Source organism: Martes martes, assembly GCF_963455335.1.
Source record: "Martes martes genome assembly, chromosome: 18".
NCBI lineage: Eukaryota > Metazoa > Chordata > Mammalia > Carnivora > Mustelidae > Martes > Martes martes.
The window spans coordinates 21,725,389-21,738,268 of NC_137906.1; the positions used below are offsets into that span (position 1 = coordinate 21,725,389).

General features: G+C 47.0%; 1 protein-coding gene across 6 annotated transcripts; it reads left to right on the plus strand.

Moving 5' to 3' along the window:
- The first annotated feature begins 798 nt into the window (after window positions 1-798).
- TMEM219 (transmembrane protein 219) lies at window positions 799-12,011 on the plus strand. 6 transcript variants are annotated; one of them, XR_013968434.1, is made up of 7 exons: window positions 813-926; window positions 1,970-2,168; window positions 2,253-2,442; window positions 8,285-8,517; window positions 9,931-10,100; window positions 10,218-10,318; window positions 10,922-11,193. XR_013968434.1 is itself a non-coding variant. In XM_080830716.1 (6 exons), exons 2-5 carry the CDS (start codon window positions 2,004-2,006, stop codon window positions 10,066-10,068), a joined length of 726 nt encoding a protein of 241 aa, XP_080686842.1. In that variant the 5' UTR covers window positions 799-926; window positions 1,967-2,003; the 3' UTR covers window positions 10,069-10,100; window positions 11,907-12,011. The 6 variants fall into 6 exon arrangements, 5 of the variants coding, with proteins under 5 accessions (XP_080686842.1, XP_080686839.1, XP_080686843.1 ...); XM_080830716.1 differs by lacking the exons at window positions 10,218-10,318; window positions 10,922-11,193 and adding an exon at window positions 11,907-12,011 and having other exon boundaries at window positions 799-926; window positions 1,967-2,168; XM_080830713.1 differs by lacking the exons at window positions 10,218-10,318; window positions 10,922-11,193 and adding an exon at window positions 11,907-12,011.
- Window positions 12,012-12,880: the final 869 nt, after the last annotated feature.

The following is a 12,880-nucleotide window of genomic DNA, read 5'->3' on the forward strand; positions in this document are numbered from 1 at the left end:
GGGTGGAACACGAGTGACCCGGTCTCTGTCTTAGCAACTCGGTAGAATTGAATACTAAGATTTTGTTTGAAAGAGCATTTGCCCAGCGCGGTTCAGTGCTCAGTGCACACTGGGCCCATGTTTTCCCACACTTGGTCTCTTAAGCTTCCCATCCAACCAGTGAGGTAGGTGGGTTGAACCCCTTCACCAAACTCAGCTCCCCAAAAGAGCACGGTCATGGCTTGTGCAGAGACAGGTACAAAGTTAGGATCTGAACCCCGGGTTCCTGGCTCCATGCGTCCTGCTGTTTCAGGTAAGGTGGACTTTGGTGTTCTCATCTCTAAAATCTGGACAGAAACGAAATGAGATAGCCTTTATTGAGCAGTCTGGCAGCTGTAGGATCCTAAGCATTAAGGACTCACTAAAACCAGGGGACCAAGCGTGAGGTGCAGACATTGGGCCTGCAGAGAAAAGCGCAGCCCGAACAGTCTGCAAGGCCAGAATCTCAGGGCTGGAATTTCGCCCCACCCCGCTCCCCCAGCCGGGCGGACCCCAAATTCATACCCGGAACCTGGGCGCGGCTGGGCTGTGCGATTGGCGCGGGAGGGGGACGGGCAACAGAACAATGCCTGCTACGCGATTCTCGTCCAAATGCCTCACAGTGTCTCCGGAGTGAGGCTTTACAGTTCTAACAACGTCCCCACAATCAGCTCCTTTGCCTTGTCTCCCTTTTACTCACCTACTGCGGAGTACGTTCTTCTCCGTTGCCCCTTCACTGTGTTCCTTCTTGGTACGCCCCCACCCAGCCTGGGAGGGGCCGGGCTGCTGCCCGCGTGGACAGCGCGCATGCGAATCCCCACGGTGGGTGGGGGGAGCACGGACCCCGCCCCTTCGCTGCTCCACGCGTGACGTCGCGGGGGGCGCCGGCCTCCGCCCGGCTCCAAGCGGTGAGAGGGAGCGGCAGGCGGATCCGACGCCGCAGGACCGGGAAGGGATGGTGCGGGTGTTGAGTTCCTGCAGGAGGGGCTTTGCGGGGGGGAGGGGAGGCCCAGGGGCACCACCTGCGGCTGAACTCCGGCTTTGCCCTCCGCCTTCGTGCTTTCTCCCCCTTTCCAGATGTGCCGGGACGGGAGGCAGGGCAGGGACTGGGCATTTGTGACACCTGCATTTCCCTGGAGCCCTCCTTCTCCCCACCCACCCCATATGTTTATCCCGTCTTCCAGGGGTTCCTTTTCATCAGCCTGTCGCTTCCCGCCTGGGAAGGGGCACTCTACCTGGAAGCAGAAGACGGGTTTCAGAGCTTGGCTCTGCCACTCCTCTGTGAAAGTCCCCGAACCTCAGTTTCCACGACAGTATTTTTTGCCTTGCTTGGCCTAGTTTTAAAGTTCAGTATGACACAGTGAAATAGAAAGGAAATGGACATTATTGAGTTCCTGCAAGGCCGAGTACTACGCAAAACTGCTTTATCTGTCACATTTAGTCCTTATTATTTGCTGTTCTTTCACTGATCCCTAAACTCACAAAGGTTAACTGATTTTTCTCGCATAGCCAGTGAGTGGCGGAGGAGGATATAGACAGAACCGTTTTTGCTCCCCAGTGAAGTTCTTTTCATCAGACACTTCCTTTGTCTGGGCTATTGGATGGAACTGTTTCTCAGCCAAACCTTAGCCCCACAACAGCGGCTTCCTGAATTTCTCCCCTTGAGAATTCTCCTTTTGGGTTCCTCTTTCCAACACAGTGTGCTCTGCTTTGCTTCTGCCTTGATTACTTCAGAAATCAGATACAACAAACATTTGTTAAGTGGTGCAGAGGGGTGAACACTTGGAGTTGAGAGCTCTAGATTCTTGTCCTGGCTCTGCCACTAGCTGGCCGTGTGGCCTTGGGCAAGCCCCTTGTCTTTTCAGTGCTTTAGTTTCCCCTTGAATAAAATGGGTAAGTGCCTTCTGACTGGCAGGCTCTTGTCCAGTTCTCCCCTCCTGTCCTCCAGCAGGCTCTCCGTGGAGGCCCGGACCCTTCTCCTCCCCATGGGCAGCTGCCAGGCAGGGCACAACCTGCATCTCTGTCTGGCCCACCACCCACCTCTGGTCTGTGCCAATTTGATCCTGCTGCTTCTTGGCCTGTCGGGCCTGGGCCTTGGCGGCTTCCTCCTCACCCACAGCACTGGCTTGCGCAGCCCTGACATCCCTCAGGTGAGTACCTTCTTCATCCTTTTCACACATCCTTGCTCGTGCTGCTAATCTCTCACCTCTCTCCCACCTTTCTTTTGCACACAGGACTGGGTCTCTTTCTTGAGATCTTTTGGCCAGCTGACCCTGTGCCCCGTGAATGGGACAGTCACGGGGAATTGGCATGGGCCTCAGGTCGTGGGCTTACTGACCACCTTAAACTTCGGAGATGGTCCAGACAGGAACAAGACACAGACATTCCAAGCTATGGTCCAGGGTAGTCACATGGGATTGAAAGGTGAGATCAAAGAGGACTGTGGGTTGGGCATCAGAACACTTAGGGGTGGGTTCTGTCTCTGACTTCCCCAGCCTGGTGACCTTGGGCATATCCCAAGGCCTTAGTCACTTCTGCTGTAGTAAGGACTACATTCTTTCAGTAACTACAGTGATACTCTGTGGGTTCCCTGTAGGTGTTTTCTCTTTTCCCTTCCAGCTCTGAGGCTCTTTGAGTCTATCCTTGGAGGTGTGATGAGATGGGGTAGATTTGACCTTAATGTTCTTTCTCATCCTTCTTTATCCCTCTTGCTTACTCCTCTTAGAGGCACCCTCTTTTTCCTCAGGGATGTTCAAGAAGCATGTCCTGTTCAATTAACCAAGTGCATTGAGTGCCTGCTCTGTTCTTAGCACAGCTGTGTGTGCTATGGAGGATGGAGGATACAGAAAAAATTAGACGTCATCCATTCCCACAGAGCTTAGAGTCTTCTGGGAAAATGATGGGGGGTGGGGTGTCAGTGGATGCCATGGATTCCTGTGTGAGATTTGGCCTCAGGCTCCTTGTCTGAAATCTGGAGAGATGAAAAGGGAGGAGAGAAAGGTGGAACTCTCTGTCTGCTGATGCTATCATTCTAAGATTCTCTTGTGAATTTTGTGGGGTGGGGGGGCATGCAGGGGAAGGTCTCTAATGTCCAGGTGTACATCTGTGTGGTCAAAGAGAGTAGAGGAAGGTGTCTGATACATACAGACTTGAGATAATTTTTCCTGTTCTTTTTATTTGGTAAATATATATACATCCGCTGTATTGAGATAGGATCATATAACATAAAATTCACACGTTTAAAAGGTACAATTCAATGGCTTTTCGTATCGTCACAGAAGTGTGCAACTATCACCACGATCAATTTTAGAGCATTTCATTCCCTGAAAAGAGATCCTGTACCCATGGCTCCCCTTTTCCTCCTGGCTTCCCAGACCCAGGCAACTACTAACTTGTCTTTTTCTGTGGATTTGCTCATTCGGAACATTTCATACAATGTGTGCTGTTTTGTGACTGGCTTCTTTCAATCAGTATGTTTCCAGGGTCCATCCGTGTCATAGCACACATCCGTATTTTGTGTTTCTGTTGCTGAATAACATCCATTGGATGGATACTCTACATCTTATTTATCCATTCATCAGTTGTTTGACATTTGAATTGTTTTTACTTTTTGACTATTACAAACAATGCTGCTGTCAACATTCGCATACAAGATTCTGTGTGATCGTACATTTTTATTTCTCCTGGGGGAAATAAAATACCAAGAAGTGGAATTCCTGAGTCATATTATAACTCTGTGTTTAATCTTTTGAGCAGCTGCCAGACTGTTTTCCAAAGTAGCTGTACCATTTTGTGTTTCTCCCCAGCAGTGTGTGAATTCCAGTTTCTCCATGTCCTTACCAACACTTGTTATTATCTTTTTTTAATTCTAGCCATCCTAGTCATTGGGAAGTAGTATCTCACTGTGGTTCTGATTGGCATGGCTAATGATACTGAGCATTTTTTTTTATGGTTTCTTGGTCATTTGTCTATCCTCTTTGAAGAAATGTATATTCAGACTTTTGCCTTTTAAAAAAAATTGGATAATTTGCCTTTTAATTATTGAGTTGTTAGAGTTGTTTGTTTTCCTAGACACAAATCTCTCTTTTTTTTTTTTTTAAGATACTATGTGTTTATTTGACAGACAGAGATCACAAGTAGGCAGAGAGGCAGGCAAAGAGAGAGGGGGAAGCAGGCTCCCTCCTGAGCAGAGAGCCCGATGAGGGGCTCCATCCCAGGACCCTGGGACCATGACCTGAGCCAAAGGCAGAGGCTTTAACCTACTGAGCCACCCAGGCACCCCTAGATACAAGTCTCTTATCTGATGTATGATTTCCACATTTTCTCCCATTCTCTGGGTTATCTTATCACTTTGTTGATGGTGTTGTTTTTTTTTCTTTTAAGATTTTTTTTTGAGAGCAAGAGAGAAAGAGAGTACAAGCAGGGGGAGCCAGGGGGCAGAAAAAGAAGGAGAAGCAGACTCCCTGCTGAGCAGCATGCCCAATGTGGGGCTGGATCCCAGGATTTGGGGATCATGACCTGAGCCAAAGGCAGACACTTAACCAACTAGCCACCCAGGTGCCCCAAAGTATTTATTTATTTTTTTTAGTTGCTTGTGCTTTTAGTGTCTTGGTTAGGCAGAGCTTTGCCTAACTCAACCTCACGAAGATTTACCCCTATCTTTTCTATTAAAGTTTTATAGTTTTAACTCTTCGTTTAGCTGTAGGATCCATTTTGAGTTAACTTTTGTGAATGGTGTGAGGATAGGGTTCAGCTTTGATCTTTCGCAAGTGGCTCTCCAGTTGTCCCAGCATGTTTTGTTGAAAAGACAGTTCTTTCCTTTGAATAGTCTTGGCACCGTTACTGAAAATCAGTTGACCATGGATGTATATACAGGTTTATTTCTGGACTCTCAGTTCTGTTCCACTGATTTATGTGTCTGTCCTTATGGTAGCTCCATACTCTTAATTACCGCAGCTTTGTATTAAGTTTCAAATCAGAAAATGTGAGTCCTCCAACTTTGTTCTCCTTTTTAAAAATTCTTTTGCTTATTCCAGATCCCTTTAATTACCGTATGGATTTTAGGATCAGCTTCTCAAGTTGTGGTTCTGCAGACAAGCCCTGTTCTTTTTATGGTGGTTAGAAACAGAATAATACAATCAAAGATTATTCTGAAGAAAATAAAAAATATGACTGCATCATCTAAGCAATAATTATTGAGCGCCTACTATGTACCAAGCGTAGGGAATATAGAGACATGTAAGACATGGGCCTTCGCTTTGAACTGCTTACAAAGTCTAGCAAGGATACAGATATGAACAGAAGCAAATACCTTTAAACGTGTGAAGGAGCACACAGGTTACAGTGGGAATACTCAGGAGTCTGTCACACAGGGTTAGTGAAGAGGCTTTTCCAAGGATTCAGTGCTGGAGCCGAGGCTTGAGGGAGAGTTAGGAGTGTGCTCTTCCAAGCATTTGCAAAGGCATGCCGACGGGGACCATAATAGCACGTTTGAGAACTCCAAGGGGTTCAGTTCGAGTGCTGCAGGGGAAGGAGTGTTGAATGAGTGGCAAGAGATGTATTTGAGGAAGCAGACAGAATTCTCTGGAGGGTCTCATGTGCCAAGCCCAGGTAGCTGAACTTTATCTAGTGCATTGGGCAAACTCAAAATTTTTGTCAGGAAAATAGTGTGAGTTTGTTGCTGTTCTTTGAAAAAGATCACACTCTGTTGGCTGACTGCCTGGTAGAAGTGTGTCCAATGGCAGGAAGACTGGGTAGGAGGTGGTTAACAATAGAAAGATGATGAGGACACCCGAGCTAAGACAATGCCGTGAAAGAAGGGGACTGATCCGAGAGAGACGTTGACAGTGGGTCGACAAGACTTGGGGGATAATTCAATCTGGGGAATGTAGAGAAACAGGGGATGGTTCTCTTAGAAAGTTTGCATGTATATTTCTTATAGTCATTATGATGTATATATACACACACATACATACACACTGATTTGTATTTCTCTTTTCTCACTTATGACATCATTTTTTAAATTTCTGCCTGGTCTGAACATTATTATTTTAATGGATGTACAGTAATGGACCTGTAAAGATCCATTAAGTGGTTGGGCCATCATTTGTAACTCTTTTCCTAGTGTTAAACATCTTATCGCTTCCTATTTTGTGTGTGTGTGTGTGTGTGTGAGTGTATGTGACACAATAAACATCTTGGTATACTTGGCATCTTTCTTTTGAATCCTTTCCTTACAATGAGTTTCTATAAATGGTATTACTGAGTCAAAGGGTATGGACCTTTTTTTAATAGACAGATTTGTTTTGTTGTGGATTCGGACCACAAAGTATAAAAAGCACACGTAAAAATCCGTCTCACCTCTCCTGCAGTGTCCATAGTTGTTGTTGTTTTTTTTTAAGATTTTATTTATTTGATAGAGAGACACAGTGAACAGCGAGAGAGGGAACACAAGCAGGGGGAGTGGGAGAGGGAGAAGCAGGCTTCCTGCCAAGCAAGGAGCCCCATGCGGGGCTCGGTCCCAAAACCCTGGGATCATGACCTGAGCTGAAGGCAGCGGCCTAATGGCTGAACCACCCAGGTGCCCCCAGTGTCCACAATTTGATGGGCATCTTCTCAGGCACAGTCTGTACCCATTTAAAATTGTGATAGATACAGCCACATCGTCTTCTAAAAGGTGTCACTCACTGAGAGTGCCCATTTCCCTACATCTTCAGCAACTCATTATTTTTTATTTATTTATTTTTAAAATTTTTTTTAATTTATTTGACAGAGAGAGAGCACAAGCAGAGGGAGAAGCAGGCAGAGGAAGAAGCAGGCTCCCCACTAAGCAAGGGAGTCCGATGTGGGGCTCGATCCCAGGATCCTGGGACCATGACTGAGCCACCCAGGCGCCCCAGCAATTCTTGTTATTTTCAGTCTTTTTAATTTTTACCAATTTAATGAGCAAAGAAGTTGCCTGATTGTTTTCATTTACTTTCTTCTGATTGTTAGTGAGGTTGACTATCTTCTTGAACATTTATTGGCCATCTTCATGCCTCCATGAATTTTCTGTTCATATCCTTTGCTCATTTGTCTTTTGAGTTGCTTGTCTTTATGTTTTTGATTTTTAGAAGATCCTTATATATTCTGGATTGTAAACCTTTTTGCCAATTAAATATAGGCATTTTGGGGCATCTGGGTGGCTCAGTCTGTCAAGCATTCAGCTCTTGGTTTTAGCTCAGGTAAGGATCTCATGGGTTATGAGATCAAGTCCCATAGGCTCCTTGCTCAGAGGGTAGTCTGCTTGAAGAGTTTTTCCTGCTGCCCACCCCCCAATAAATAAATCTTTTTTTTTTTTTAGATTTTATTTATTTATTTGACAGAGATCACAAGTAGGCAGAGAGGCAGGCAGAGGCGGTGGGGGGTGGGGTGGGGAAGCAGGCTCCCCACCGAGCAGAGAGCCCAATGTGGGGCTCGATCCCAGGACTCCAAGATCATGACCCAAGCCGAAGGCAGAGGCTTAACCCATTGAGCCACCCAGGCGCCCCCCCAATAAATAAATCTTTACAAAAAATGGATAGGTATTTTTATCCATTCTGTTACTTTTTTTTTTTTCTTAATTACCTTTCATCTTTGAGAAGCCTTCAACTGTTACAATGTTAAGTTTATTGCTCTCATTCTTTACTCAGGCTTGTAGGTCTTGTGTCTTTTTTAGGAAGGCCTTCCCCACTGTAAACTTAGAAAATATTCTTCTGAATTTTCTTTGGGTTTTATTTTGTTTACTTTGTTTGTATGGGTCTCTAGCACATCTGGACTTTATTTTATAGTGTGAGATGAGTCTGACTTTTTTTTTCCCCCAAATGGAAATTGTCCCAAGGGCATTGACTAAATAGACCATCCTTTCCCTGCTAATTTGAAATGGGATGTGAACCTTTTCATGGATTTTGGTACCTACTAGGAAACTGCTTTCTTAAAAGGGACAGACTCCATTATATAGACTGACATTGGCAATGTGTATCTGCCGCAGTTTCACTGCAACTTTGTGAGTACTGGCATGGTTGTTTTATTGGTTGTAAGCAAACTTAATTTTTTGTTTATATGGATACATAGTTATTGTTATTTCTTATTGACACAGTGATAGTGTACAGAGTACTTTATTGAATAGACTGAATGCCAAAACAGCTGGTCCTGAAGGAAGCCTTAGAAATGAATGGAAGTCTGAAGATGAATGGCTTCCACCCCACCCTCTGTCTTCTTCCAACTGCCTCTCCTGTGCCTCTCACAGGATCTTCTGCGGAAGAGCAGGTCCTCATTACTGCCAGAGTGACCACAGAAAGGACCCCAGGAACGTGCCTGTATTTTAGTGCTGCTTCAGAAATCCTGCCCTCCAGCCAGCCACCTCTCTCCTGCTCAGAGGAGGGAACGGGAAATGCCACCTTGAGTTTTAGGATGACGACTGAGGAGTGTGTCAGGGTCTGGAGCCACGAAGGCCTTGTGCTCACCAAGCTGCTCACCTCGGTAAGAGCCTCAGGTTTTGGGGATTTCATACACTGCCAGCTGAACGCTCTGCCTTGAAGGCCACTGGGGGCAGTTTTACCTAATAGAAAAGGCAGAGGCTCTATAATTTTGCCCCAGAGGCTGTGTGACCTTGAGCGAGCATCTGAGCCTCTCTGAGCCTCAGCTTCCTCCTCTGTAAAATGGAAAACATGATACTATCTCCCGATGCCAACAAATAAAGATGAATGAGAATGAATGTCAGGTGCCCAGTACAACGCCTGGATGAGATTGGATGAGTGAGAGCTATTACTATTAACGATTGTCTTTAAACAGAATAAAATATGATCTCCACCTTAAAGGAATGCAGAAGCTGTAATGAGAGGCTGAATGGGCTAATCGCTATCATAGAGATGTTATTCAAACACAGAGTAAGGAGCAATTAACCCTAACTTGAACATTTATGGAGAGTGCTTCACAGAGAAGGTGGCATTTAAGAAAGAGAATTGTGTACAGTAGTTTATAATGTACAAAGTGCTTTCAGGTTCATTATCTCATTTGATCTTAAAACAGCCTTTTGAGGTAGCTGTTATTATCCCATTTTACAGATGAGGAATCAGGCTTAGAGAGAGGGAGTGAATTGCCCAAGGCCACATAGCTGGTTAAGTGGCAGACCCAGGATTACAACCTGTGCCTTCTGACTGCAGTCCCAGGCTTTGTCTGCCCTTTCAGGGTGACCCCTGGAGGAGGAGGAAGATGTGGGCAGAGAATGCAATAGAGGGGATTCTGGAGAAGGGACATAAACTCCAGGCCAAAGGACCAGCATGAGCACAGGCCTAGAGATTGAAAAGTGTCTGGCCTTCGAGGGCACTCCATGAGGAGGGGCTTAGGAAAGACTGAGGAGAAGAGACAGGAGAGAGGCAGGGGCCTGATTGTGAGGCTCCTTAACTTGAGGCTAAAACGCTATGACATAATACTGCAAGCCATGGGGGCCACTGATGCTGGGTGAGAGGGACCAACTGAGCAGAAGAGACAGACCAGTTAGGCTGCTGCGTGCTTTTCCCTCACATGTGCAAAGACCCCGGCGAGGAACACCACTCGGGAGCTTAAACCAGAGAAAGTACTGGTTTCCAGACCTGGCCCTGCTCGAGCATATTTAAAATGGCAGTAGTGAACTTTCCTATCTCATGGAGACATTAGAGGGGCTCGCTTCCATGGTTGGGTGAGAAAGCAGTTCATAGACCATTGAGACAATTAGCTTTTATGGAAATTCCGTTTTCCCTTTGGTTGCTCCTTGGATATAGAGAGCCCTCTCCCCCCACGGGGGCTTTTCTCTATAGCTCTTGGCCCCGGGGATAAAATGTCTTCCCAGGAGAAGATTCTCCCCCCTCCTTCCCTCGCATTCATTCCTCCTGCCGTCCCTTTGCCCATCCTTAGGAGGAGCTGGCTCTGTGTGGCTCCAGACTGCTTGTTTTGGGCTCCTTCCTGCTTCTCTTCTGTGGCCTTCTCTGCTGTCTCACTGCTGTGTGCTTCCACCCGCGCCGGGAGTCCCACTGGTCTAGAACCCGGCTCTGAGGGCGCTGGCCTAGTTCCCGTCTTGTTCTCAGGTAAGGTTCTTTGCCCCAGTCCTGTGGGGATAGGGGATGGGGTGGACGTGGCAAATATATCTGAGATAGGGTCATTCATAAACAATATGGTTTTACTTATTTTTGAACTTCATGTAGATGGACCTATATTCTTTTGTGACCACCTTCTTTCGGTTAACATTCTGATTTTGAGATTCATCCATAGCTGTAGTTCACATCCAAGCTTTCTGGCAACAGTGGTGAGTTAACAGGATTCAGATCTGATGATGCATCCTGGATATGAATTCTGTTTATTTTGCTTTTTTTTAAATTAATTTTTAAGTTTTTTAATAAACGTACAATGTATTCTTATCCCCAGGGGTACAGGTCTGTGAATCAACAGGTTTATACATTTCACAGCACTCACCATAGCACATACACTCCCTAATGTCCATATCCCCAGTTTATTTTGCTTTTGTCCTGAAATCCTGATACCCAGTTTTATGATGCAAATCTTTGTAAAACTCACCTTGAATATCATAAAAGGATTGATGATGCCCATCTACTAGGCACAAAGTATGTACCCAAGCGTTTTACATACACTTTCTCTTTTCCATCAGCCTTCATTGCATTTAGAAAAAGTTGAGTTTACCAACAGTCTTTGGAGGAACACACCTAACATAGGTGGCAGTGGGTGGGGAACATTTTGGCTAACTAGTCCATGTATCAGCTCATTAAGGAAAGAATATTTCTATAAAAAGGTCTCACTCTGTCAGGTGGAGGTCATATAATTTGAGAGTTATCTGTTGTACACCCAGCTCTTAAACTGTTCTCAGCTTCAATAACTAGCTGCTATACCCTAGGAGATAGCCACGGGAGAAGCAGAAACAGCCCAAGCCCAGGGAAGGGCTCTGGCCAGAGGAACTGGATGCTCAAGATCCACATTGCTGAGGCGCCTCAGTGGCTCAGTGGGTTTCTCCGCTGCCTTCGGCTCGGGTCATGATCTCAGGGTCCTGGGATCGAGTCCCGCATTGGGCTCTCTGCTCAGTGGGGAGCCTGCTTCCCTCTCTCTCTCTCTCTCTGCCTGCCTCTCTGCCTACTTGTGATCTCTGTTAAATAAATAAATAAAATCTTTAAGAAAAAAAAAAAAAGATCCACATTGCTAATTTTGCTCAGGACTAGGCTCCATCTACTTGGGATAGGAGATAGTGGAATCCTCATAGCTTTTCTTAGATCTGAGTGGACTGGGAAATGAAGGCTTTCTGGCTCCTAGCGGATCCTGGGGATCTGAAGGGGCCCGCCCAGTTGGGATGAGTGCTTATACCCATCTGTAGTCACCACTTCCTTTGCTCCTTCCTCACTCTTTTTTTTTTTTAAGATTTTATTTATTTATTTGATAGAAAGAGATCACAAGTAGGCAGAGAGGCAGGCAGAGGGGTGGGGGGGGGTGGTGGGAAGCAGGCTCCCTGCAGAGCAGAGAGCCCGATGTGGGGCTCCATCCCAGGACTCCTGGGACCATGACCTGAGCCACCCAGGCACCCCTTTCCTCACTCTTTACAGCCATCCCAGAGCTTCCCCCAAGAGCCCACTAATCTGTCCTGTTTGTTTTTTCATTTAAGATTTTTATTTATTTATGTGTGAGAGAGAGAGAGAGGGAGGGAGAGCACACATGAGTAGGGGGAGAAGCAGAGGCAAAGGGAGAAGCAGACTCCCCACTGAGCTGGGAGCCCCACAGGGGGGCTAGATCCCAGGACTCCAGGATCATGACCTGAGCTGAAGGCAGACGCTTAACCAACTGAACCTCCCAGGCACCCCTCTACCCTTGTTTTTAATCTTCTTTTTCTTCAGGTGTGAATCAACTTCTCCAGACTTTGTTCTAAGTTGGAAGAGATGTTACCAAAAAATGGAGAGCTGGAATGTGGGGGAAAATAAAAGGCTTTTTTGCTCAGTGTTGCCCAGGGTGTTTACTGGGGATTGGGTTGAGGTGGGAATTTCAGGGTAGACAGGTTTGGGGGACTTTGCCTTGTTGACTCTTCAGTTTGGGATACAGGCTGGCATAGGGCGTGGATTACTGCAGCTCTGTCCTCTATTATGACTTGCCTTTGGAAAACACTTGGTTTTAATCGCAGCTCTGCCACCTTGTCTTGTTTTCTTCTATGAAAGAAAATCAGTAGTTCCAACTAGTTGAGAGAATCAGGTGGGTATGGTCATGGGAATGCTTTGACATAAATGCTAGGTGACCTTGGGTAGGTCATGCAGTTGTGAAAGGCCTGCTTCCTGAAGGGATTTGACAGACTGAGTTTTCCCAGCAAAGATTCCTCAAACTTGGGAGCCCACGTCCTGGCTGAACAGTTACTAACCAGAGCAGTCCATTTTCCCGCCTTTTCCGCGCCCAGCAAGCCTCCTTCCCTTGCCCCTCCCAACCGCTACCCCATACGCAGGCGCAGATCCCGGCTTCTCTCCTTCCACTCGCGCCCCCTCAAAGCTTCCCCTAGCAACAAGCTCGGGCTCAGCGCTAAGGCGGGGCGAGCGCATGCGCCGCAGCTCTCTCCACGGCCACTTGTCGGACTGCTTGCTGAGCTCCTCCCCCTCCAAGCCTAGCCCTTCTCCCCGCCTCCTCCCATCCAGGGTCCGCGTGGCGGAGCGCGCGCGCACTCTGGCCGGGTAGCTGCCCATCTCCCTGGCCCCGGCAGTGAGGATAGGGGGGCGGGGCCATTTCATTTGGGGTTCCGCCCCCTTTGGCCCGGCGTCCCTACCGCGCCTGCGCGCTCCCGCCCGGTCTCCATCTTGGAATTGGGAGGAAGAGGGAGAGGGAGACCGGG